The sequence below is a fragment of the Littorina saxatilis genome, linkage group LG8, assembly GCF_037325665.1.
Source record: "Littorina saxatilis isolate snail1 linkage group LG8, US_GU_Lsax_2.0, whole genome shotgun sequence".
NCBI lineage: Eukaryota > Metazoa > Mollusca > Gastropoda > Littorinimorpha > Littorinidae > Littorina > Littorina saxatilis.
The window spans coordinates 9610197-9634487 of NC_090252.1; the positions used below are offsets into that span (position 1 = coordinate 9610197).

General features: G+C 43.3%; 1 protein-coding gene and 1 pseudogene across 2 annotated transcripts in view; both read left to right on the forward strand.

Moving 5' to 3' along the window:
* The window catches only part of LOC138972737 (multidrug resistance-associated protein 1-like), a 58325-nt gene that overhangs the window by 6665 nt on the left and 27369 nt on the right, over positions 1–24291 (forward strand). Inside the window, exons 6-20 of one of the 2 annotated variants that reach the window (XM_070345406.1) lie at positions 285–346; positions 3258–3398; positions 4008–4277; positions 5716–5896; positions 6452–6772; positions 11509–11646; positions 12486–12632; positions 16267–16351; positions 16829–16898; positions 17684–17810; positions 18239–18415; positions 19536–19703; positions 20448–20643; positions 20988–21048; positions 22355–22388. In XM_070345406.1, coding sequence (XP_070201507.1) covers positions 285–346; positions 3258–3398; positions 4008–4277; positions 5716–5896; positions 6452–6772; positions 11509–11646; positions 12486–12632; positions 16267–16351; positions 16829–16898; positions 17684–17810; positions 18239–18415; positions 19536–19703; positions 20448–20643; positions 20988–21048; positions 22355–22388 — 2178 coding nt within the window. Of the gene's footprint in view, positions 1–284; positions 347–3257; positions 3399–4007; positions 4278–5715; positions 5897–6451; positions 6773–11508; positions 11647–12485; positions 12633–16266; positions 16352–16828; positions 16899–17683; positions 17811–18238; positions 18416–19535; positions 19704–20447; positions 20644–20987; positions 21073–22243; positions 22389–24291 lie in introns of those variants that run through there. The other variant, XM_070345404.1, reaches the window with a different exon arrangement.
* LOC138973938 (uncharacterized) lies at positions 8771–9893 on the forward strand (annotated as a pseudogene).

The window sequence follows — 24291 nt, forward strand, 5'->3', positions numbered from 1 at the left end:
CCAGCCAGCCAGAGACGTGGCGTGAACATGCGTGGGTGCGTGCGAGAGAGAGAGAGAGAGAGAGAGAGAGAGAGAGAGAGAGAGAGAGAGAGAGAGAGAGAGAGAGAGAGAGAGAGAGAGAGAGCGTGCGTGTTTGCTCAAGGATAGGGACGCATTCACATGCAAAAAGACAGACAAACAGATCATTAGACGAATGAATGGACAATCAGACAAAATAACTTCCATTCCTAGTTTCGATACACAAGCTAAAAATAAAGCCACATTTAATTCTTTGCTTCTTCCAGGAACCTTCACCAGAGCTAACGTCATCTTTCCCCAGTCGGCTGACCTTCTGGTGGATAAACAAGTGAGTACAGAGATAGAGAATCAGGCTTTCTTACTTAAAGCTTATTTTAGTTTCCTTACAATGTAGTAAGCAGAATCTGTTTATATAATTTATTTATGATTAATTGTGACCCTCCACCACAAAAGGAGTCGCATGTCACCTCGCGCGGTTAGAACTGCGCTAGGCTTAATATAAGTCCGGGGGGTGTCTTGTATGAGGGTCACCTTGGTCACAGGCTTATAACTCAAACAGTTTTCGCTCTTTTCTAAAACGGTTTTCACCACTGGACAGAGCATAAAAAACTCTTTAGGGAAATGTAAAAATATGAAAATCATGCAAAGGTGACATGCAACTGGTCATTCCGTGGTGGAGGGTCACAAATGTCTTTGACAATCATTTCCTAAAAACGTATATTAAACATGGTTGCAGGGGTTGGTTCTTCTTCTTCTTCTTGGCGTTCGCAGAGGTTACACGATCAGTCCAGCACTGGTGATAAATGTTGTCGTTTTCTCCAACTCCTGTCGACTGCCGTATAGTTTGGTCTGCACTGAAGGGAGTCGGTGACGGCCACACTTCTTTTCGTTCCTCATCTAGTAAGGGACATCGCTGTAAGATGTGTTCCGCTGTGTGATTGGTTAAAGGCACACTCCTTCCCGTGAAATCAGTCCTGTTCACTATCTACGTGACCCAAAAAAAGAGTACCAAAACAAAACGTCATAAATTGAACAAAAATAAAGCAATCTTCATAAAATTTATTTACACACACAAGTAGCCTCTGCATGATTCGCACAGAAAATTTTAGCGTTCAAGCTTGTCTTTCAGGAAAGTTATGCTCATTCTACAGAACATGCTCCAAATGGCCTCCCCCGGATTTAAATCCCACAGATTTCTATCTTTGGGGGTTCCTGAAAGACAACGTCTACAGGAACAACCCACAGACAATCACAGAACTCAAGAGAGCCATCACAACAACCATTCGCGGAATCTCGCAACAGGAGTGTGTGCGGGTGATTGATAACTTTGCGCGGCGAGTTCAAGTTGCCTGCAGCGGCGCGGAGGCTATTTGGAGCATGTTCTGTAGAATGAGCATAACTTTCCTGAAAGAGAAGCTAGAATGCTAAAATTTTCTGTGCAAATCATGCAGAGGCTACTTGTGTGTGTAAATAAATTTTATGAAGATTGCTTTATTTGTGTTCAATTTATGACGTTTTGTTTGGGTACTCTTTTTGGGGGTCACCCTGTATATCTAAGATCTTCCCTAGCTTTTACATACGCAAAGAATGAGACACATACGATAAATCAACTGTTTCCTGTGCAGAGAGGACATTTGTGACCCTCCACCATGGAATGAGTCGCATGTCACCTTTGCATGATTTTCATATTTTTACATTTTCCCAAAGAGTTTTTTTATGCTCTATTCATTTCATTTCATTTCATTTCATTTCATTACTTTATTGTCCCATCGCTGGGAAATTCGGGTCGCTTCCTCCCAGTGGAAAGCTAGCAGCAACGGAGTCGCGCTACCCAGGTGTCTGCGTGTTTAGGTGTATTCAGCCACCTGCACTTATGGCAGAATGACCAAGGTCTTTTACGTGCCATTGTGATGACACGGGGGTGGGACATGGCTTCCGTCTCTGGGTCTGCACATAAAGTTGACCCGTGTCCGTCCCGGCCCGAATTCGAACCTGCGACCTTTCGATCACAAGTCCAGTGCTCTACCAACTGAGCTACCGGGTGAAAACCGTTTTAGAAAAGAGCGAAAACTGTTTGAGTTATAAGCCTGTGACTAAGGTGACCCTCCCACTGTTACCAGACACTCCCCGGACTTATTTTAAGCCTAGCGCAGAACCGCGCGAGGTGACATGCGACTCATTTTGTGGTGGAGGGTCACATTTTCGTGAATGTTTTTTTAAACACCACTAGTGGCTTTTTTCGAAATCAACTAAAACAAATACCAATCTTCACAGCAAATAGTTAGTCAGTTGATTTCCAGTATATAAGACGAAGATTTCGTGGAAGGAAGCCAAGTGAAACAAGAAATTCCTCCGAGGTAGGAAAAACACCCCCGTCAAAGGGAAATAACCTTCTCAGTTGGTGGCAGTGACTGAGTGAGAATGGTTATTTCCCTTTGACCATTAAGATGTCCCTCTATAAGTCCTTGTATAATTTTAATCCACCAATAACTCCCTAACCGTGTGTTTGACTGGTCCCAATTTTTGTAAGGACCGTCTCAGGAATGTATAGAACCTGTTCACCAAGTTTGGTGACGATCGGTCCGTTCATTCTTGAGATCTATATGCGAACACAAACAAACAAACAAACACATCGACCGAATCCTATACACACCAATAACTCCCTAACCGTGTGTTTGACTGGTCCCAATTTTTGTAAGGACCGTCTCAGGAATGTATAGAACCTGTTCACCAAGTTTGGTGACGATCGGTCCGTTCATTCTTGAGATCTATATGCGAACACAAACAAACAAACACATGGACCGAATCCTATACACACCCCTATACCGGGGGTGTAAAAATCTTTATTACCCGCTTTACAGGGAATTTTGTTTTCCTGGCCGGGTGCCAAAAGCGTGAAAAGCTAATATCTTTCGTCAGAAACGTAATTTTTTGCACAAACCCTTGGCCCCACAATTCCAAGCTACTCGCCATATTTGAGCTCAAGTGACCCCAGAGTACCAGAGATACAGTCCCCAGGCTTCACTGGACAATCAACTAGACAATCAAACAATCACAAGAGCGAAACCTAACTAGCCGGGCTATAAATAGCCGGCGGCTACAATGATATACACAGGTTGAAGGAAATGACACGGGAATGGATGCTTAATTTGGGGTACAACAACTGTCACAATCATTTTGTGTGTGTGCTAAGTGTAGATGATAAAAAACAATCACTAACCAAACTCAAAACATTTCAGGCTGGTGCTATTGGCCTACCGTAAAGAGTTGACCTCGGATGACATTTATGACCTTCACCCCAGAGACAAGTCATCACGTGTTGTACCGGAATTTCTAAATGCCTGGGACAACGAGGTCGGAAGAGTCCAGTGGATCAACAGGTGCACACCACTAGTTTATCTACATTAGTTCACGCTGACACCATTACAGACAGACAGACAGACAGACCACTGACAAGCCATCAGGCAGGCAGGTAGGCAGGCAGACTGGCATGCAGGCAGGTTGAATGACAGATAAACAGACAGTCGGACAGACTCTGCGTGGAAGTTAGTAATAACAATAATAATAATAATAATAATAAAAACAAATCTTTTATAGCGCTGTTCACCGCCAAATGGCAATCTCATGGCGCTTTTTATTGGACATTACAATTAATAGTTAATTACAATAACTATTACTTTAGTTTCAGTAGCATCCGTAATACTTAGTGTTGTTCTTGTGTTGTTTGTTTGGCGTTGTTTTTGCAGTAGTTGCGGTGGTTGTTTTTGCTGGTGTAAACGCTGTTGTATTTCCCATGCATTGTTCACAAGCCATATCATTTTAAATACATCAAAGGAGCACAACAAGTTAAACCTATAAATGCACTCTTAGCGACATCATAATGAAGCGATGGACACTATTTTTCAATTAATAATTTTCAAATCAATAAGACAAACGCGTTTTAATATCAAATATGCGTGTTTTTGTTGTCACTGCAGAGAACGTGACAGAACAGGCGAACGACACCGCGTGCACTACACACATTCGTCACAGAATGATCGCTACACACAAGACGATGACGCCACGGAAACTACGTCACTGCTGCGTAACGGCGCCAGCATCAAATCAAGTCCCGCGGAAGGAGAAGGGGAAAAAAGTCGTCTGGCGGAGGCATCCTTCTTCAAAGTGTTGTTGAAGACATACTGGTGGGATCTGAGTGTCTGCTTCTTCTTCAAGCTGATCTACGATTTACTGCAGTTTGTCAGTCCTCAACTGTTGGAGTGAGTTAAGTTGTCACTTGTTTAAGAAGTGTGTGTGTGTGTGTGTGTGTGTGTGTGTGTGTGTGTGTGTGTGTGTGTGTGTGGTGTGTGTGTGTGTGTGTGTGTGTGTGTGTGTGTGTGTGTGTGTGTGTGTGTGTGTGTGTGTGTGTGTGTGTGGTTATCCGGAGAAAAAATGATTATGAAAAAGTGCTGCCGGTAACCTATCCACCTTAGCTACCCTGTTTCCTTACATTATTTCCCATTATTCAGAGCTGTTCCCAGGCCTCGTTGGTTATTTACGCATATTTTGTTTTATCTGAGCTCAGGCCGGTCGAGTGTGGCCCATAGTTTTGACACATTGGATGGCTTTTAGCACAGTATTTGTTTTTGCGGCCAGGATATTTTGGTCCATATACTTTTTTTGAATCCAGGTCAAACTAACCTATTGTCTCATGTGTCAGGGAACAACATTGCATATTTTAACCATCTAGAACACAGTGATTTCAACATATTTGTCAGGAAAAAAACCATCTCACAATAAAACGAAATACTAAACGGCATAAATGACCAATTGCCTGTTTCATCTACGGTATCTCAAAAGTGCTACCGGTACGTTCTGTAAACACAATATCCGTGTCAGTGTTATTTCATTATTCTTTCACCTTTTTGACTCACATGCGAAGCAAACGTGAGTCTATGTACTCATCCGAGTCGTCCGTCCGTCCGTCCGTCCCCCCCGTCCGTCCGGACGTCCGGACGTCCGTCCGGAAAACTTTAACGTTGGATATTTCTTGGACACTATTCAGTCTATCAGTACCAAATTTGGCAAGATGGTGTATGATGACAAGGCCCCAAAAAACATACATAGCATCTTGACCTTGCTTCAAGGTCAAGGTCGCAGGGGCCATAAATGTTGTCTAAAAAACAGCTATTTTTCACATTTTCTCTGAAGTTTTTGAGATTGAATACCTCACCTATATATGATATATAGGGCAAAGTAAGCCCCATCTTTTGATACCAAGGTCAAGGTCACAGGAGCTCTTCAAAGTTGGATTGTATACATATTTTGAAGTGACCTTGACCCTGAACTATGGAAGATAACTGTTTCAAACTTAAAAATTATGTGGGGCACATGTTATGCTTTCATCATGAGACACATTTGGTCACATATGATCAAGGTCAAGGTCACTTTGACCCTTATGAAATGTGACCAAAATAAGGTAGTGAACCACTAAAAGTGACCATATCTCATGGTAGAAAGAGCCAATAAGCACCATTGTACTTCCTATGTCTTGAATTAACAGCTTTGTGTTGCTTGCATGACCTTGGATGACCTTTTGGTAGGAAAAATGTGTAAAGCAGTTCTTAGGGTATGATGTCATTGCTAGGTTTAGTTAAGGTCATGTAAAGGTCAAGGTCAAGCATGTGAGTCGTATGGGCTTTGCCCTTCTTGTTTCAGTTTGTTGATCGCCTACACAAACGACAAGAATCAGGAGTCAGAGTGGAAAGGTTACGTCTACGCCTCTTCCTTCTTCGTGGTAGCAGTGGTCAGCTCTGTCTTCTATCACCAGCATTTTCATGTCAGCATGACCCTGGGAATGAGGATCAAGTCTGCTTGCATCTCTGCCGTCTACAGAAAGGTAAGGGGGACAAGGGGGACGGAGGGTGGAACGTACAGTTTAACTTCAAGGGGATTTTGGTGAAGAAAAGGTTTGAGGCTGTGCGTTCTACCATGAACATTTTCACATCAGCATGACCCTGGGTATAAGGATCGATTCTGCTTGCATCGCTGCTGTCTACAGAAATGTTGGCCGAGAAGGAAGTGTAGAGGGGAGTTATCTGTATTGGTTGACAGCATAAAGGTTCGGAAAGGGGTACAGGCTTTGTGTTCTGCCATGCACATTCTTACGGGATTATGACGTTAATAAGAATCTAATGTGCCTGCATCTGTTGTGTCTAAGAAAAAAAAAAGCTGGATGGCTCTACCATCAACATTTTTACATGATTATGACGTTCAGATAGAGAATCTCATCTACCTGCATCTTTTGTGCTCCCCCCTCCCCCACCGCCCCCCAAAACGAAGTAAAAAGAGCTGGACGGCTCGAGGGAAGGAAACTGTACAAGTGTAGATTAAGGAGATCATGTGTTTGTTTTTCTTTTCTTGATATACTATTTTAATCATTTCCTCCCTATAGTCACTAACAATGAGCAACGAGGCTCGCAAGGAGTCTACAGCGGGAGAGATCGTCAACCTGATGTCGGTGGATTGCCAGCGACTGCAGGACGTCACCGGCTTCCTCTACGCCCTCTGGTCCTCCCCTCTCATCATCGTCCTGGCCTTGACCTTGCTGTGGGGTCAGCTGGGGGCCGCAGTGCTGGCGGGGGTGGCCATCATGGTGCTGCTGATCCCGCTCAACGCCGTGCTGGCCCTCAAGCTGAGGAAGTACCAGCAGGAACAGATGAAGCTGAAAGACGCCAGGATCAAACTCATGAACGAGGTGCTGGGCGGGATGAAGGTGAGGACATTTATATATCTTAGCAGGCGTAAAAGTGGCGAGCATTTTACTCGCCATGGCGAGTAGAAACATACTGGCGAGCATGAATGTTCATCTATTCGCCAAATGCAAGTAAAGTTGCTGAAACAAATTGTTGGTTTGGCTAGTAAAGTTTTCTCTCTGGCTAGTACATTTTCAGATTTAGTAGCCAAAGGGGAGTACACCATTTGTTGGACTTTAAGGGCTGATCTTGTGTTCATGTCTTGATCATGGAAGCTATGGTGCATAGACCTACATGTCATGTGGAGGATTGGGCTCTCACATCACAAAGAGCATGTTGATGTCGTCGTGGCATTTTGGCGTATTTCTATTCTTGGCAATGTTTATGTTTTTGTGCATTAGACTAAGTTGGTTCAAACAAAATTGTATTCAAAATTCATCACATGAAACAATTGAAAATATGCAACTAGGACACTCACTCAAGCAAAGGCTTATTTTTTCAAAAAGCTAAGTTAATCGAGAAATATAATAACCTCTTAAATACGATTGACAACACATGAATAAACATTCTTTTATCTTTAAATCCATACCAGGAATGAATATAAACACTTTCACAATAAAGACACTATTTTGTTTCTTCTCCTAAAAAGCTGTTTAGAACGAGTGACGCCAGAAAACCACGACGACGTCGATTTGTGTCGTGTTTGCTGTTATTTATCATATTATTATGAAGATAATATAATGTTAATTGTCAGTAAGTACTGGTGTCACATGACCAATGTGAAGAAACCGATTGGCCAATGGCAATGCGCTAAAACTGTTAGCGCACTCTTGGAGTGCGCTAACAAATACAGACAACGTAGCCTGTGGTTTGAGTACCAAAAAAACCCAAATAATTCAAGTAAATCTGTCTGATTACTTGGAGAATCATAAAGTGACACTTTTAAAAACATTATCAAATCACTACTGCAACGGTCAAATGAAAAAAAATGCAGAAACAATTAATGTTTAGTTACAGCGGGAGTAAAATGTAACAGCCAAAAAACAAGGTAAAGCACTGCGCTTACTGAAGCAGACGTCAGTGGACAGTTGTTTTTCAACCATCAGAACAATCAACCAAAAGAGATTTGCACACCTGACTGACGGTGAAATTGATGAAAAGAGACTGAAGCTGACAGCAGAGAACACAAAGGTAAGTGCGAAGTCAAGAGTATCAATCCATTTGACTTTTTGTTTGTTTGTTTGTTTGCTTAACGCCCAGCCGACCACGAAGGGCCATATCAGGGCGGTGCTGCTTTGACATATAACGTGCGCCACACACAAGACAGAAGTCGCAGAACAGGCTTCATGTCTCACCCAGTCACATTATTCTGACACCGGACCAACCAGTCCTAGCACTAACCCCATAATGCCAGACGCCAGGCGGAGCAGCCACTAGATTGCCAATTTTAAAGTCTTAGGTATGACCCCGGCCGGGGTTCGATCCCACGACCTCCCGATCACGGGGCGGACGCCTTACCACTAGGCCAACCGTGCCGGTAATCCATTTGACTGAAATCCTCACAACATTCATGCAGTTCCTTGAAACTAGTACTAAAAACTGCATGCATCCAGTATTTACATCAAATTTATAAGGAAACATTCCTTATTGCTGACAGAAATCACACAACGTAATACTTAAGAAAAGAATTGATAAGAGTACACCCCTACAAATATTGATGCAAAGACTTTTAGTGCATGTCTGTGTGTGAAGGTGTTTCCTGCAAGCTTAAACAGATGTTTGCCCCTGGGTGCCACTCTCTGTGTATACATAATTTATAAATGTAAGTTTATAAGTATAATGCATGCTTTTTGTTATAATCACAAAAATGTGTAATGCTTGTTATGTGATACATAATTTAAGTTTTTGAGACATCACAGTGCACTTAGAAGACTAAGACAGTAAGGGAAATTTATAGAGCAAATCGAGAAAATTCATTATTGAACGAAGCGCTGAGCCATAATCTCAATAATCATTATCAAATAATAAGGAAACACTCAATTTGTATGTTACAGAGATCGAATTTGACTGCGGCAAATGCATTCAGAGACTATCTGAGAGAAAAAGATCTGAACACAACTTTCGAGGATTTTGCACCCGACGTCCTGGACAAAAACCTTGGAAAATTCTACATGGAAGCCAGACGAGCAAACGGACAACTGTACCAAGGGAGCTCCCTGCATTGTTTTCGCTATGCTATCAACAGGTATATGAAGGCCCCGCCCCACAAAAAGATGTACGACATTGTCAAGGATCCCGCCTTCACCCATTCCAATGACATGTTCAAAGTTGCCATGCAAGAATTAAAAGCCGAAGGAAAGGGGGAGGTCCATCACCACCCGCCAATACCAGAGTCTGACCGCAAAAAGCTGTACTCATCCATGCACTTCAATCCCCACACTCCCTGTGGATTGGCAAACAAAGTCCAATTTGATGTGAGACTATATTTTTTTCCGACGCGGCATGGAGAATTTGGAATCCATGACAAAAGACACATTTACAGTCAAAGAAGAGCCAAACACAGGAAGGAAGTGCGTGACAAAACAAAAAGATGAACTCACCAAGAACCACCGTGCAGATGACAAAGAGGGCCTCACAGCTGTCATGATGGCGACAGGCACCGAATACTGTCCGGTGAGCAGCTTCGAATCGTATATCAGCAAGCTAAATCCCAAATGCCAGAGGTTGTGGCAGTACCCTAGTGCCGCCTTTGCCCCGGATGAATCTTGTTGGTTTGACAACAAACCGCTGGGTGCAAATGCTCTCCGGAAGTTTATGCCCAAAATGAGCAAGCTCTGCCATCTGTCCCAGATCTACACGAACCACAGCATCCGAGCGACTGGTGCGACCATACTTGCTGGGGCCAACTTTTCGCCCGTGGACATCATGGCTGTTACAGGCCACAAGAGCGTGAATTCACTGGCAACATATCAGAAGACATCGACCGACAGGAAACTTGAGATGGCAGCAACGATCTCTCAGGGGATGGAACCACACACTGGCCAGCTGATTCGGTGCGCAACCGGAGCGAAGCAACAACATGGACTCCAAGTTCTTCCCGCACAACCACAGTCACCGCACACGTTGCGACAGAGGAGCTAAATTTGACGACTGAAGACATTGAACGGTTCTTTTCTTTCGAGAATGAACCGGAGGATGCCACACGGCGAGAAGGCCCTATCTTTTCGAATTGTTCCATCGGCACAGTGAACATCTTTTTCAAGAAATGACCGCCAGGATCACGTGACATGACTGGCTCTTCCGTCATTTGTTTTCGAACTTTTCCGAACTTTTTGTTTTGTTTTGTTGGATGTGCTTCTGATATTGTTTATTTTAAGAACTGTTTGACAATTTTAATTTCAAATGTTTCTCGACTGATTAAATGTTAAAGCATAAAACACAAGTGCGTTTTTATTTTCAAGTGTGGTGGAAATGAAGCGAGAAAGAGAAGTAACTCTGGCGACCGCTTCACTCAGCAGAATACAGCAGTGCCCTCCCGCAGTGCCAAAATGTACCAGACGGAGTATCATTTGCAGGCTGGTTTAACTGACAATATCGTTATTGAAACAATCCCAGTGCGCTAAGGGATTTATAGAGCAAATCTCGAAAATAATTATTGAACTCAGCGCTATGCGCTTCGTTCAATAATGAGTTTTCTCGATTTGCTCTATAAATCCCTTAGCGCACTGGGATGTCACGTCTCAATAACTTGAATTGTCGAATACTTGCAAGGCGCTAAGAGATTCACATAGCGAATCGAGAAAATGTTGTTGTTGGCAAAAGAAACAGACGATGGCTTTTTGTTGAGAATAAGTTCACAACATGGCATGTATTGGTTTTTTGTTTGTTTGGTTGCTTAACGCCCAGCCGACCACGAAGGGCCATATCAGGGCGGTGCTGCTTTGACATATAACGTGCGCCACACACAAGACAGAAGTCGCAGCACAGGCTTCATGTCTCACCCAGTCACATTATTCGTGGTTGAAAACGACGTAAAACACCAAATAAAGAAAGAAAGAAAGACCAACCAGTCCTAGCACTAACCCCATAATGCCAGACGCCAGGCGGAGCAGCCACTAGATTGCCAATTTTAAAGTCTTAGGTATGACCCGGCCGGGGTTCGAACCCACGACCTCCCGATCACGGGGCGGACGCCTTACCACTAGGCCAACCGTGCCGGTTTTTATTGGTTTTAACCTATGATACTAAAAGTGAAGTTGTTGAACGATGGACATGTTATTGTTTGATCAAATGTATTGAATAGTGCTGTGTACGGGTTAACACTGTGCTAACAATAGTGCTGTGTACGTGTGTGTGTGCGCGCGCGCGTGTGTGTGTGTGTGTGTGCGTGTGTGTGTGCGTGCGTGTGTGGGTGTGTGTGACTGTGTTTGAATTTATTCGGATTTAGTTCTCTTTCCTTGTTTGTATTGTGATTATGTAAGTGTAAAGCGCTCTGGGCTTGTCACCACGAGGTTTACGCGCTATATAAGTAATCGTTATTATTATTTATTATTAACACTCAATTTAAGCGTATAATAAGATTTGTTCAAGGCACATACATGTGCAGTTTTCTGATCTGATGCTCTCGGACAGCATCATGAGTGTTTACGCCTCACGCATGTGGACAGTATCGTGAAGATCGTGAGGACAAAGAACAGTAATGAACATAACAATGATATTATTCGTCATCGTATTATGGTCTATTTGTCTGTGTCAGGTGCTCAAGCTGTATGCTTGGGAACAGTCGTTCGAAGACAAAGTGGTAGATATACGGAACAAGGAGCTTCATGTGTTGAAGAAGTCTGCCTATATCAACGCCTTTTCCTCCTTTGTCTGGACCTGTGCCCCCTTTTTGGTAAGTGTGTCAAGTTTTTATCCGACATTTCTTGTTTCAGCGTTTATGTTAATGGTGTGATCTAGCGGAAGGCTAGATCAAAATGGCCAAGCCAGTAACTGTAGAATCCTTTGGTAATTGACTGTAAGTTTTGGTTACATGAAGAGTGCAGAGAACATGTGCGGCTAGTGCTACTTGATGGTTGTATAATTGTAGACAAAGGTTTACAGGTAGATGCTGCTTGAAATCTAATGAACACCACAGTCCACGGATACTCAGATGTTATTTTTGATATTGTTGGTATCAGTTATATGAGGTTTCAAAATGGATACTTAAGTGCTAATGCTGAACGTGTTGGTGTCACTATTGAGTGGGTTCACTATGGAGACTCAATAACTAATCACGATAATACTAATATTATTGGTGTCAGTTATATTGGGTGTGCACGTTAAAGATCCCACGATTGACAAAAGGGTCTTTCCTGGCAAAATTGTATAGGCATAGATAAAAATGTCCATCAAAATACCCGTGTGACTTGGAATAAAGGCCGTGAAAGGTAAAGTTTCGCCTAACAGGCTTGAGGTTTGCTGGTCGATGTGAATGCGTTATATATTGTGTGTAAAAAATGTTTGTTTGTCTGTCTGTCTGTAAAAAATTCCATTTCACACGGCAGAAATTAGTATGTAAAGCGCGGAGAGCACAGTTAATTGTGGTTCGCGCTATATAAGCTCACCATAATAATAATAATAATAATCAGATTCACTACCATTACTGAGATGCTAATACTGAAATTGTTAGTGTCAGTAAAAGCGGATTGATTGCACATACTCAAGTGCTAATGCTGATATTGTTGGTGGCAGGTGACCCTGGCAACGTTCGCTACCTACATCCTGATGTCAGATGACAACTATCTTGACGCCGGCAAGGCCTTCGTCTCCCTGTCCCTGTTCAACATACTGAGGGCGCCCATCAACCTGCTGCCCATGATCATCTCCATGATGGCTCAGGTATGTTTGTTCGTTCATGGGCTGAAACTCCCACGGCTTTTACGTGTATGACCGTTTTTACCCCGCCATTTAGGCAGCCATACGCCGCTTTCGGCGGAAGCATGCTGGGTATTTTCGTGTTTCTATTACCCACCGAACTCTGACATGGATTACAGGATCTTTTTCGTGCGCACTTGGTCTTGTGCTTGCGTGTACACACGGGGGTGTTCGGACACCGAGGAGAGTCTGCACACAAAGTTGACTCTGAGAAATAAATCTCTCGCCGAACGTGGGGACGAACTCACGCTGACAGCGGCCAACTGGATACAAATCCAGCGCGCTACCGCCTGAGCTACATCCCCGCCCGCTCAGGTATGTGACTCTGGTCTCTCTTCTAACTCTGTCTCTCTCTGTCCCAGTCTGCCTGTCTGTGTTCAACATACTGAACATCTCAATCAACCTGTTGCCCATGATTATCCTCTCTCTCTCTCTCTCTCTCTCTCTCTCTCTCTCTCTCTCTCTCTCTCTCTCTCTCTGTCACGATCACCCTGTCTCTGTTCAATATACTGACGATTTTCTTTGACCTACTGCATAATTATGATCATCTCATTCATGGCTCAGGTATGTGATTGTGGATCTCTCTTCTAACACCGTCTCTCTCTGTCACGACCACCCTGTCTCTGTTCAATATACTGACGATTTTCTTTGACCTACTGCATATGATCATCGTATTCATGGCTCAGGCATGTATCTATGGATCTCTCTTTTACCTCTTTCTCTCTCTGTCCCGGTCTACCTGTGCCTGTTCAATATAATGACGATCTCCTTCGACCTCCTGCCTATGGTATTCTCCTTCATGGCTCGGGTATGTGACTGTGAATCTCTCGTTTACCTCTGTCTCTGTCTCTCTCCCTCTCTCTCTGTCCCGGTCTGCATCTTTTTCTTCAACATACTGACGATCTCCTTGGACCTACTGCATATGATCGTCCCCTAGAATGACCAGGAATATATCTGTGGCTCCGTGTCACTATGCCTGTGGCCTGTGGATGTCTGTTTGTGTACCTCTATTTCTGTATTGTTTTTTTTCAACATGCTGATTCTTCGTGAAGCAGGGCATTCATGCTGACCTGGGCTTTTCTGTCTAATAGTCGTGCATGAGTGTATTCTGATTCTTACGTCACTCCTCCATTCCCTACACACACAACAAGAAACGCGCTACCAAGGCGTATGCGCATTTAAGTAATATTGGCCACACGCGCGTGTGGAACAACGTCTTTTGTATTTACCCTGTGCTCACCCTTTGACACTAAATCAAGTCCAACACATGCCGTGTGGTACTACTGAACTTTGCAATTTTCACTGTCACAAGCAACCATGTCACCACTTTCAGGCTTGTGACACAAACACCACACACTGACTTTTCTCCTGGGCTTGCCCTTGGAACAAATAACTCTTTGGGTTCTTTTCGGGGGAGGATTGCTTTTCTGAGGACTGAGTGGCATTCTTTCAGAAGTTCTGGTTAGATGCTGTGTCTGTGAATCTGGAGTGACAATCACAGATGTTGAAGCTGTGTGAATGTTTGTGAAGTGTTTTGCAACCATCTCTGGCAGGACAACTCTTTGAAAAAATGCCTTGGCTTTTTCCTCTGCGCGCTGCAAAAAGGCAGCGTCTGGCTCCACCCTCACAACCAAAAAATCTACTGTGGTCCACACAACAAAGTCACAGTAATCAGCCTTGGTTGCAAGAAGCTGACACTGAACCTGGGCGTAATAGGGATGGCCAGGTTTCAGTACAAATTCCCCATCACTTTGCAACGACAAACAGAAACATGTATCATTGCACGCCTCACGCACAGTCACCTCTCAGTGCTGCTTACCAAGATGGCCGACGCATCACGCGTGCATGAGAACACCTACGTCATCGCGCATTGTCGATATACAAGGTAACCACCAAAATGGCACCCACAATTAGTACAGTCCGTCACTACCTCACCACTGATGCAACCAAAACGTTAGTGTGTTCTTTAGTCCTCTCAAAGATAGATTATTGCAATTCTCTTCTGGCCGGTCTCCCTAAGTACCTTTTAGATAGACTTCAAAGGATCCAAAATAACGCTGCCCGCCTGGTCTTCAAATCTTCCAAGTATGAACACGCCACACCCCTTCTTCACTCTCTACACTGGCTGCCTATCACTAAAAGGATCGAATACAAACTCTCCTCTCTTTCTTTTGCCGTCGTTTCTGGTTCTGCCCCAGAATACTTGTCAGAACTCCTCAATCTCTACACCCCCTCTCGTCAGCTTCGCTCAGCCGCCGACACTCGACTCTTCCGACTCCTCACAGTGCAAACAAAGACATGTGGCGAGAGGTCCTTCGCCTATCAAGCCCCTGTGACCTGGAATAGATTACCTCTGCCTCTCAGACACACAGATTCTCTCACTACATTCAAGACAAATCTCAAAACACACCTCTTTCAGCGCAAGTGATTTTCCCCTCCAGCATCTCCCCACCCACCCCATCCCGCCCCACCTCACCCCCTACCTAGTGCCTAAAATAACGTGTATATATATTTTCTGCGCTTTGTGTCAGCACTGTTTGTGTGTGTGTAAATAGTATTGTTGACACGTTTTTATATTGTGGTTCTTGTGCTTAGGCTGTGTATTGGACTGTCACTGTATGCCTGCATTATTAGTTGTCAGTAATTATTACATGTGCTGATTGTTCTCTTTGCCTGCGCGCGTATAGTATGTTGGTTATGTTTGGTCATAGTATGTTTGTTTATGTTTGGTCGTTATCTTTGCCTGTGCGTGTATTGTATGTTTGGTCGTTTTCTTTGCCTGTGCATGTATAGTTTGTTGGTTATGTTTGGTCGGTTTCTTTGCCTGTGCGTGTATAGTATGCTTGGTCGATGTATGTATTGTAAAGCGCTAAGAGTAGACATTTTTCTAGAATAGCGCTATAAAAGTTTGCATTATTATTATTATTATTATTAATAATGACAATAACCTTTGCATGCATTCCGCGAATAATTTCATATCTAATGTAAATTCCGCGGTTGTTGTTTTTTGAGAATGGGGAGAGAATGTGTGTTGGATTGCATGTATGTGTTGGAATGTTCTTGTGGGATATGGTTCGAGAATCACAAGTTCAGTGTTCTACCAACATATGACACGAAGCCACTTTAGTTGGGCTCTGGTAGCTCAGTTGGTAGAACACTGAACTTGTTGTACATCGCCGTGAGCTCTAGCGTGAAGGGGCAAAAGTGTCCATTATTATTATTATTATTTTGTTTGTTTGTTTGTTTGCTTAACGCCCAGCCGACCACGAAGGGCCATATCAGGGCGGTGCTGCTTTGACATATAACGTGCGCCACACACAAGACAGAAGTCGCAGCACAGGCTTCATGTCTCACCCAGTCACATTATTCTGACACCGGACCAACCAGTCCTAGCAATAACCCCATAATGCCAGACGCCAGGCGGAGCAGCCACTAGATTGCCAATTTTAAAGTCTTAGGTATGACCCGGCCGGGGTTCGAACCCACGACCTCCCGATCACGGGGCGGACGCCTTACCACTAGGCCAACCGTGCCGGTATTATTATTATTAGTAGTAGTAGTATTAAGTGGCTAACAAGTTCATGTGTGTGTCCGCCAGGCGCAAGTGTCCCTCGGGAGGCTTGGCAAGTTCCTCAGGAATGCTGACCTCGGTGACGACAACGTGCAACACTCATCAGACTCAAGTGAGTTTTTTTTTCATGTTATGGTTCTAGGGAAGGTGTATTTGTGGATGTACTATTCTTTGTGATGATGATGATGATGATGATGATGATGATGATGATGATGATGATGATGAGGATGATTAAGAGGAAGAGGAGGAGGGATGAGCATAAGGAGGAGAAGAATATCAAAGAACAATTCGTCCAGAATGGCCTTCATGGTATTTACTTTAGGCACTCGGACTTGACTATGAACGCAATCGTCAACAGTTCATTTGTCTTTGCTGTTTTCCGGTTTGCGAGTCAGCAAAGCATGCTTGGTTTCCCAGTCTCTTTTGTCTTAACTGCTACCCCGCCCCCTTGTTGTTAGGTAACATAGATACCGGGTTTGTGCCACAAAAAAGATCTGTCTTGTTTCTGCAACCATGTTAGTATTTCTACGTCTTATATGTATTTTTGTGTGCACTGGCCTTATACTGTTGTTGCTCCCATGTGGTGCAGGTTTTTCTGTCAAGATTGAGAATGGAACGTTCACCTGGGACACAGCCATGGCTCTACCGACACTAAGAGGGTAAGAGCATATGCTATTTGTAACTTCAAATTTCGTTGCGATGTTTTTTCTTCATTTGCCATGAGAGTTGGTTGGTTGGTTGTGGGTTTTTCATGTCCATTAAACCTATTTGTCGTTTTGGGACCGAATCAGTTTTGTTTCCTTTCTGAGTTTACATGATGGTCTCCTACATGTATTTCCATTTAGAAAGAAGAAGGTTCTTCTAAAAAGCGCATTTCTGGTGACATTTCTTACTTCAAATCTTTTTGAAAGGCGTGTGTTAAAAAGATTTGAAAATGCAGCGCAGGGTTGACATTTTGTATTGAACAGAAACTTCGGTGAACACAGAAAGTGCACACAGTCTGTATTTTATTAAATTTTATAGCTTAAATGAGGTTCGCTTGGTTTTATTGCCCTGTGGGGTGGTACTTGATACTGCTACGCAGCGTAAACGTATTTTACTGTTTTGTCATTGGTATCAATTGAACAGTAGTGTTGATGTGGTCACCAAATGAAATGTGATGTTGCTAAATGTAACCTTACACTTCTGTGGTTACTAAATAGAGCTTTACGTTGTTATGGTTAGAGATTATAGATTGAACCAGTTATATTCAAATAGAGACGTGAAATACCGTGGTAATAACGTGAAGGTCATATCAGCTATGCTATCTATAATTCAACTTAAGTTGACTTGGTACAGTGACGTTGCCAATCGCTATGATTACCAACTAAATGGAATTATTGTCATGATATAGTACAACCTGAATGTTTTCAGCGTGTTCAACAAGAATGTTTCCATGTTGCAGCATCGAACTTGAAATTCGAAAAGGCAAACTGGTGGCTGTGGTTGGCCCTGTGGGGAGCGGCAAGTCCTCTCTACTCTCTGCCATCTTGGGAGAAATGGAAAAACTGCAGGGGCGTGTTGTAACTCAGGTACTTGCATTTTTTGTGTGATTCCAACAGACAAGTTCTGTAAATGACCCTGTTGTGGTTTGTGGCGACCAAGACGATCTCGTTTCCCACAATCCCTTCCAAACGGAAATAACGATCTGGGTATTTGCAACCTATCGTTGAACTGATTTGGCTTCACAACAAAGAGCATTAGCTGACGAAAAGTAGAGAAAAATAACAAGTGATGTCGCAGTTATGCCACAGGAAAGCAGGGCGCAATTCTTCCGCAACATGGGCTGTGGTAGAGTTGTATTTTTGGAAGATAAGGCAAGCTTAGTATGTTGTTCAGTAGGAATTACCAGTGGAGACACGATGTTGGTGCTATTTGGTTTGGCAAAAATAATTGAGCATTATAACGAGTGTGTTGATTTGTTCAAGACTCTCACGGCTCTGTCTTTTATATTCAACAGAGCAATGCAGCCTACGTATCGCAACAGGCATGGATTCAGAACGCAACCCTGAGGGACAACGTTTTGTTTGGCACTCCATGCAAAGAGCAACAGTACAACAAAGTCCTGGACGCATGCGCTCTGAGGGCTGATCTTGATATACTTCCTGGGGGTGACATGACTGAGATTGGAGAAAAAGTACACGTTTTTTTGTTTGTGTGTTATGGTTTTTTGTATGGTTTGCCATTGCTGTAGTGTCCAGGTGTAACCAGTACAACCATCAAGGAAATGAAGGCTTCAGAAAATAATTTAGGCTATCCGACATCTCTCTTTCTTTTGTTTCATCTTTCTTTTAAACTTAAAGCCATATGTACTCGATGACTATACACGCTAATTGCTTTACCAACAGCTGGAGACAGACTAAATTAAGTTCCCTGCAAAATATTGTGGTCTAGGACCCCTTAAATGTTGAGATATTTGAATTTTCATTTTGATCTGGATCGTCCTATTTATAGATTTGGCAACACATGTAACGTTGATGCAAGGGAGAGAACACCGCGGCTTTGTTGACATCCTCACTTTTTCAGAGGCTAGAACAAGCTGTAATGCATGTATTATGGTCCGCGCATGGTGACGTATCGTCATTATATGGTCTTATGGTGCGTTTGACATCGATTGTGGGCAAACTACACTTTGTAAACACGGGAGTGCGTTAGTGTGCCTTTAACGTCCTCTTTCCATTATTTCCTTTTTTTGCACCGGCATGGTTGGCCTAGTGGTAAGGCGTCCGCCCCGTTATCGGGAGGTCGTGGGTTCGAACCCCGACCGGGTCATACCTAAGACTTTAAAATTGGCAATCTAATGGCTGCTCCGCCTGGCATCTGGCATTATGGGGTTAGTGCTAGGACTGATTGGTCCGGTATCAGAATAATGTGACTGGGTGAGACATGAAGCCTGTGCTGCGACTTCTGTCTTGTGTGTGGCGCACGTTATATGTCAAAGCAGCACCGCCCTGATATGGCCCTTCGTGGTTGGCTGGGCGTTAAGCAAACAAACAAACAAACAAAATCCTTTTTTTTGCATCCTCCTTGATCATGTACAACTCGTCTTCAACTTGTTACCCTCATTATTAGAAGAAGAAAAACCAACAACATCATCAACAACAAAACCAAGGAAAACAAATCTCTATCAAATAAATTTGTCAAGTACTGCAAACATTCTTACCCTGTTTTCGTCCAGCAAGAACATTACAAGATTGACATCTTATCCTCTTACCTCCTCTCATGAATACTAAATACTATTGTATGGATTCCCACAGGGCATCAACCTGAGTGGCGGACAGAAGCAGCGCGTGAGTGTAGCACGTGCGGTGTATCACGACGCTGACCTCTACTTACTGGACGACCCCCTGTCGGCTGTGGACAGTCACGTGGGCAAGCATATCTTCCAGCAGGTCATTGGCCCCTCTGGACTCCTCAAGGACAAGGTGAGGAAGCGTATCGGAAACTAATCAAATCAAGAACAATTATTTGGGGACAGGTATTCAGACCTCGGGGGGGGGGTAGGGAGGAGAGAGAGAGAGAGAGAGAGAGAGAGAGAGAGAGAGAGAGAGAGAGAGAGAGAGAGAGAGAGAGAGAGAGAGAGAGAGAGAGAGAGAGAGAGAGAGAGAGAGAGAGAGAGAGAGAGAGAGAGAGAGAGAGAGAGAGAGAGAATATCTGTGTTTGTCTAATTATTTCCAAACCGACGGATCTTTCGAGTGTGTGAATGATTTCAGACCCGGGTCCTGGTGACACATAGGGTGCACTAGCTTCAAGTGTGTGAATGATTTCAGACCCGGGTACTGGTGACACACGGGGTGTACTTGCTTCAAGTGTGTGAATGATTTCAGACCCGGGTACTGGTGACACACGGGGTGCACTTGCTTCAAGTGTGTGAATGATTTCAGACCCGGGTACTGGTGACACACGGGGTGCACTTGCTTCAAGTGTGTGAATGATTTCAGACCCGGGTACTGGTGACACACGGGGTGCACTTGCTTCAAGTGTGTGAATGATTTCAGACCCGGGTACTGGTGACACACGGGGTGCACTTGCTTCAAGTGTGTGAATGATTTCAGACCCGGGTACTGGTGACACACGGGGTGCATTTGCTTCAAGTGTGTGAATGATTTCAGACCCGGGTACTGGTGACACACGGGGTGCACTTGCTTCAAGTGTGTGAATGATTTCAGACCCGGGTACTGGTGACACACGGGGTGCACTGGCTGCCCATGGTGGACACTATCGTGGTGATGGCTGACGGACGGATCACGGAGGTGGGATCGTACGATGAGCTGTTGGAGCATGACGGAGACTTTGCTCAGTTCCTCAAGACATACCTCACTTCCGTCGATCATGAGAGAGACGATGCGGAAGAAGACGAAGAGAGTGAGTGATGTTGTCTTGTTTTTGTTTGTTTAGTTTTTTAGTAGTGATCATCTTATTCGTAATAACTGATAACAAATAGCTAATAGAAGGGATGCTAATACTAATAGCTGTTGGCGCAGTAAAGTCGGGATCGATAAAACAATACGCTAACGAACATGGAGTAAGCACGAGTTTGATGACAAAGTCTACTTTTTTGACCAGGAAGTCGACGTCGACTGACGCCATCCAGCTGTATCGCTTTTCGATGTTTATAATTATTCGATTTATGAGTACAAAAAGAGGACGAACACAAATGTTTTGTTTATTTCTCTAATCTGGTATATTGTGCTCATGATTCGTTGCAGTCCAAAACATCAAGTTGCGGATGCTGCAGCGTGTTGAGTCCGTCACCTCTGACGGTGATACGTCTGCTGATGAGCTGACGTCTGGGTGAGAACGTCTTTCTCTTATTGTGTCACGTATTGTATGTGTTTTGTGTGTGTGTGTGTGTGTGTGTGTGTGTGTGTGTGTGTGTGTGTGTGTGTGTGTTTTGGTTGGTGTGCGTGCGTGTGTGTGTTTCGTGTTGGTGTGTGTGTGCGTGTGTGTGTTGGTTGGTGTGCGTGCGTGTGTTTGTGTGTGTGTGTTTCGGGTTGGTGTGTGTGTGTGTGTGTTTCGGGTTGGAGTGTGTGTGCGTGTGTGTGTGTGTGTGTGTGTGTGTATGTGTGTGTGTGTGTGTGTTTTGGTTGGTGTGCGTGCGTGTGTGTGCGTGTGTGTGTGTTTCGGGTTGGAGCGTGTGTGTGTGTGTGTGTGTGTGTGTTTCGGGTTGGGGGTGATGACTGGAGCCGGGAGTCTGCGTGGTAGTGTGTGGCGACACTAATACAAAGATCACTCTATGTTGCTGGAACTTATATAGCGTGTAATGTTTTCTCAATGCGCGTTAGAGTTGTTTTTCTCTATTGGTATCAATTAAAGGTCCTAAGAAATGTGTTCGCAAAGTACCGGCTACGGCAATTGAAAGCATTCAGATAATTTCAAAACGTTTCAGATGAATAGGCAAAAGGTTCCCGAAACTCATTTTACAAGGTACCCTTTGAGGCAATGATTTGAAGCATTGAAGAACATGCCGCGTGCATGCTGCTTGATGTAGTACATTATACTATGTTGTCTTACCACATGATTTTAATGGCTGGTGGGTTCTTGCTATTAGGCCAAAAAAAAAAATAGGTCTGTTTACGGTAACCCGACCGACCCTATTTTTTTCGCGCGACCCTAGACTTTTTTTTGGCATTTGGGAAAAAAAAAAAAAAAAATCCCGACCTACCGACCCTATTTTTTTGGCCTATGTTACCGTAAACAGACCTATTTTTTTTTGGCCTTATATTAATTTGTTATTGTTGAAAGAATAAATGTTGAAAGAATAACAGAATACAACCCCCCCCTCCCCCACTGATTCGGCGTTAATGCAACCTCCTTACCAGGTCTTCATGACGTTTTCTATTTATCAATTTACTTGCACCTAAAATATATTGAGAACGTTGGAGAGGCAATAATCAGTAAGCTATTTTGCGTTCTCAGTGTTCTTAGATTTTGTGCAATTTTGTTTTTTTTTTACTCTTGGCAGACTACGAAAGAGGACTAGATCACGCAAGGACAGCCAGAAATCGCTTGAGAGTTCTCTCAAAGCAGACAAGGAGGCACTGGAAAAATCTGTTGCTGCCAAGGACAAGGAAAGACTGATTGAAGAAGAGAAGGCAGAATCAGGCAGGGTTAGCACATTCTTTCTGTCCGTCGGGCCATTATCATGTGTCTGTGTTCTTTATCCGTCTTTCTGTCTCTACTTGTCTGTAACTGACTGTCTGTCTGTCTGTCTCCCCCGTCCCCCCTCTCACTCTCTCTCTCTGTCTCACTCTCTCTCTGTCTCACTCTCTCTCTGTCTCACTCTCTCTCTCTCTCTCTCTCTCTCTCTCTCTCTCTCTCTCTCTCTCTCTCTCTCACTCTCTCTCTCTCACTCTCTCACTCTCACTCTCTCACTCTCTCTCTCTCTCAGTCTCTTTCTCTCTCTCTCTCACTCTCACTCTCTCTCACTCTCACTCTCTCTCACCCTCTCTCTCTCTCTCTCTCTCTATCTCTCTCTCTGCATACGGCATGTGCATAGAGTCTGTGAGGGTCATCCATAACCTGGCACCGGAGAGAACAAGCATTGAAATGAACTAGCGACTTTCATTCTTTTAACCCAAAGTGTTCCCCCACATACTGAATTTGACCCCCACCGTACTGTCCAATTGTCTCCCATCCCAAAAGTACCCCCACCTGTATTTCGCCTTTACGGACCCCCGCTCTCCCCCCCCCCCCCCCCTACTGCCTATTTTTCTTAAGCATAAAACAAACACAGACAGCTTAAAAAAAAATTATATGTCGCACATAATGCAACTAAACATGTGCTGAATGATTCATCGATTCATTTAAAATGTATGTGCATGTTAAACAAAATTATAATAATATGCAGATCTAAATTAAGTTATGTTAAAAATTGACACTTTTTATCATTGGAAATTGTACTTAAAATGCTGTATGACAATTTATTTTTAAATTTGTATCTGTATATACAGTTATAATGTATTAAGTTTGATGTGATAATTCTTTGATTATATTGTTTTCTGTTCTTGTTGACCCTATATTAGGGCGAGGGCTGGATGTAAAAAAGCAATATTCTTGCTTATCTATTACCCTCGATAATAAAGATTTTGTCTTGTCTTGTCTTCTCTCTCTCTCTCTCTCTCTCTCTCTCTCTCTCTCTCTTATTGAACGTAACTTTGCACTCACTATTATCATTATTTTTAGTGTTATTATTATCATTATTATTATTTTATTGTTATTAATCTTATTATCATGAAATCATCATCATTGCCTTCATTGCTATTATCATTGTTACTTTTGCTATCTTTATACTTCATAGTTTTTATTTAGTTAATCTATAACAGGGGCGGACGAGGGGGGGGGGGGGCACAGGGGGCACGTGCCCCCCCCCCCGAAAAAAAAAAAAAAAAAAAAGATTTTTCTATGCTGATTCTATGACCATTTCTAAGTTCAAATGGCACCAGATGGCACCATTTTGCTTCTTTGGGCAAAAAAAATTCCGACCCCCCTAGCAAATTTGGGCGCTTCGCGCCCATCACAGTCACTCTCGATTCAAAGTGCCCCCCCCCCCCCTTACAAAGCAACTGATCCGCCCCTGTATAACTTTTGATTTGCTTTTAAATGTTACTTATTACCATATGTATGTTTCGTCAAATTCGTAGTGTCCATATACTCTTTTCATGTGTTGTTTTGTTCTCGTCTTTGTTTGCAAGGACAGATTGTAAGACTAGGCAATGCCTAAAATCTCCATCCTTCTGTAATAAAGTTTAATCAATCAATCAATCAATCAATCAATCAATCAATCAATCAATCAATCAATCAATCAATCAATCAATCAATCAATCAATCAATCAATCAATCAATCAATCAATCAATCAATCAATCAACCAATCAATCAATCAATCAATCAATCAATCAATCAATCTCTCTCTCTCTCTCTCTCTCTCTCTCTCTCTCTCTCTCTCTCTCTTTCTTTCTTTCCATACTAACTGGCAGCGTCATATTGATGAGTTTGGTGAACCAAAAGGTTCT